The following is a 3,646-nucleotide window of genomic DNA, read 5'->3' on the forward strand; positions in this document are numbered from 1 at the left end:
CCTGCCCACGTAATTGTAACTCCTCTGTACAGTATGTTCACAAATAAAGTAAAATTAAATTTAAAAAAAGACATCTTGTTTCTATATCTTGGAGTTCATTTGGATTAGCATCATTTTATATGGTAGTATGCACATAGCTATTGATCTATTGTGATTGTCTGCAAGGACTATACTAGACATATATTAATTATTACAAATGAAGGAAACTATGGAGCCTATGTTTCTTTGGGTCTGCTTACTTCACTTACTATGGTTTATTCTAAGTCTTTACATTTTCTTGCAAAGGAATTTCTAGGGCTCCTTTACCCAGGTGAAAACTTTCTAAATAAAGATCCAGAAACACAACGAATCAAGGAATGGATGGATAAATGGTATCATATTAAGCTGCAGAGCTTCTGCATGGCAAATGCCATAGCAATCAAGATAAATAGAAAGCTCGCAGACTGGGAGAAGATAATTCACTAGCTATACAGCAGACAAGGCTTCATATCAAAAATATACCTAAAGCTCAATAAACACCCCTCCAAAAAATCCTCAAAGTAATAACCAGTCCATTAATCATTGGGCTAAAGAATTAAAAGTCTATTCTGGAGAGCAAATAAGAATGTCCAATAGACACCTGAAGAAATGTTCAACATTTCTGGTCATAAGAGAGATGCAATTCACACCCACATTGAGATTCCACCTCACCCCAGTTACAATGGCCATTATTAAGAAAACAAATAATAATAGATGTTGGCAGGGATGAGGCCAGATACTACTCTGATGGTGGGAACATAACGTGATTCAACCACTATGGAAAGCAGTATGGAAGTTCCTCAAAAGATTAAACATAGAACATTACAATCCATCAATCCCACTTCTGGGTATTTACTCAAGTGACCACAAACAATGTCACATTAACATTACCAGCACAACTGTATTCCTTGCAGCACTATTCACCATAGCTAAGGTATGGAACCAACACTGATGATCCATTAGATGAATGGATCAAGAAAATGTGATATATGCATCTGTATACATCTATATCTATCTATCTATCAATCTTCTATCTATCTATCTATCTATCTATCTATCTATCTATACTGGAATTATATGCTTCTGTGATTCTCTTTCTATCATCATATCCACTCTTCTTCCAAATTCAACTGAGAGCTATTCCTCTAATTGTTCTTCTCTCAAACCCACGTCAGAGAATGATAATCTAGAGAACTTGTCTGCACCAGGAGTGCATGTTTACCATAAGCCTGGTCCAGCATCAAAGCTCTAATCATTATGTGGAGGGGGGAGAAGAAAACATGAATTTATTTCTATACTCTGCTTTGCTCCAATAGTGTGTGAAATAGCTCAGTGAGCAGAGTTGTTATAGGATCCTGTCATGTAGGGCCTGGTACAGATGGACTCTGACTTTGTCAATGCCTGGTCTATGAGCTACTGGCCTTTGGGTTGCAGTGTTATCTTTGTGCACCTGCAGTAACTGCTTGGACTCACAATAAGATGGTGGATTCATTGTCAAGCAAATGTCGTCTGTGTCTTTCCAGTTGTGACATCCAGCACAAGGATGAACAGCTTCATCACATGCTGGATTCCAGGTGGGAGCCTTCCTCATTGTATTCTGGATTAATCATCTGTGGCATTTTCCATTGTCTTCTCTGGGCTTTGCAGCTCCAGTGTCCCACTTCACACTTCACTATGCTACATGTCATCCTTTCAGAGCTTGCTTATATCATAAACTCTAAGTTCAATCAATGAAAACTTATTTAATTACAAATTCCATTAAATGGGAGGTGCTGTAGGAATTTACAGTTTTAAGAGGCAGAGTAAATTGAAGTTTAGTTCAGCCTTGGTTTAGAGAATAGCTCAGGTTCTCAGGAGGAATAACTTGGATTAAGAACAATAAGGCATGAATGTCATCAAGACTTTAGGAGACTTGCAGCTCAGAAATGTACAATGATAATAAAGCTATGCAGAGAGCCAATGTCTGATGTTAAGTCTACTGGATGATGGTGGTGGGAAAGTGCATTCAGAAACACAGGACAGCAATCTTTAGTTGATAGCAAAACCCAATGGCTAGCCTGTACATTGTACATGATAGCACAATACTGCAAATACTTTAATTTCAGACTTTTCATTGTCTTTCATTGTCTTAATTGATACTTGTCTATCATCTATTTATTTAACTATCATTCTCTCTATCAACCTACATACCCAAGTAGGTTGAGTAATTGAATAATTGTATCCATGATTAACAAACGGGTTCAAGGAAACCAAAGACTTAGAAAATCGGATCTAAATTATTAATTGTACATTTTGGAACTGGTTTTGCTTGAAAAATTGACTTAGATAAAATGCTATCATGAAAAGCCTGTCATGACCCATGTATAAATTAAAGTTCATTTTAGTTAACCAGAGAGATATTCTGTCCATTGCGCCCCAAAGAGAAACATATTCTCTTCAGGCAGAACAGTGCTACCCTGGTATGTTTTTTTGTGTGTGTGTCTGGGATATCATGTCTGGGCTGAGATATTGAAATCTGGCATGTTGGTGCAGCTGTGCTGGACCCTTCCAACCCCTACTGATTTGCATGTGCCCAGAGCACAGCCCACTGCCTGAGCAGTTCTTGAAAGCTGCTCACATCCTGGACAGGAGTCAGTCCTAGTCAGCACACAGCATGGACATGAAGGCCCCTGCTCAATTCCTGGGGCTCCTGCTGCTCTGGATTACAGGTAAGGAAAGACTACTCTGAGGGTCTCCTCAGTATGCTGTAGTCAGTGATGCTTGGCTGTTTATGAAGCTTTCTTATAACATGCTTGATTCTCTGTATAATTACTTTTCCCATGGCAGGTACCAGATGTGACATCCAGATGACCCAGTCTCCATCCACTTTGTCTGTATCTCCTGGAGACAGAGTCACCATCCCTTGCCGGGCCAGTCAGGGCATTAACTATGCGTTAAGCTGGTACCAGCAGAAACCAGGGGGAGCACCAAAGCTCCTGATCTATGGTGCAAACGATTTACAATCCGGGATCTCCTCCAGATTTAGTGGCAGTGGATATGGGACAGAGTTCACTCTCACCATCAGTAGCCTGCAGCCTGAAGACATTGCCACTTATTACTGTCTACAGTATTATGATAACCCACCCACAGTGATACAAGCCATAACATAAACCTCCAGGAAGCAGAAGTGAGAGCCTGGGTTGCCCCAGCTCCTTTCTTCATGTTTCCTCTTGCAAGAGCTGTCCTAGAATCATAGGACAGGGATGCTGCCCAGGCTAACCTGGACAGTCAACTGTGTCTCAATCTTTGGAGTAACTGTATTATAGATGTGCAATACTGGCACTGGGATGAATGTTGAAATTTTAAAATTACATTCCAGAATATAAACATGGAAATACTCTGCCTTTATTCAGGTTTCTTTTCATCTTGCATAGATATTCACAATGTGCACAGGGACACTTCGAAGTTATTTCAAAACTTTTATTTTGAGATTTTTAAATACTTTATGCAAAAATTTCATCAGCAAGTAAAGACAGCTTGCCACCTCATTTTTCTGCTTCGGGTCTTTTATGCTTTTTTCCAGTTAGTTTTAGCTTTTCTTCTTGCATTTGGAGAACCTCAGTACAATTTGAGGTACAAAAGGTAATAG

At 39.4% G+C, this 3,646-nt stretch overlaps 1 gene segment (V, D, J or C); it reads left to right on the plus strand.

The window, feature by feature from the left end:
* The first annotated feature begins 2,645 nt into the window (after positions 1-2,645).
* Positions 2,646-3,185, plus strand: LOC138833349 (immunoglobulin kappa variable 1-39-like). The segment is given in 2 exon segments: positions 2,646-2,726; positions 2,845-3,185. Coding segments are annotated over 2 exon segments (378 nt in total).
* The last annotated feature ends 461 nt before the right edge of the window (positions 3,186-3,646 follow it).

Source organism: Dipodomys merriami, unplaced genomic scaffold (assembly GCF_024711535.1).
Source record: "Dipodomys merriami isolate MVZ:Mamm:240054 unplaced genomic scaffold, mDipMer1.0.p SCAF_204, whole genome shotgun sequence".
Taxonomy (NCBI): Eukaryota; Metazoa; Chordata; class Mammalia; order Rodentia; family Heteromyidae; genus Dipodomys; species Dipodomys merriami.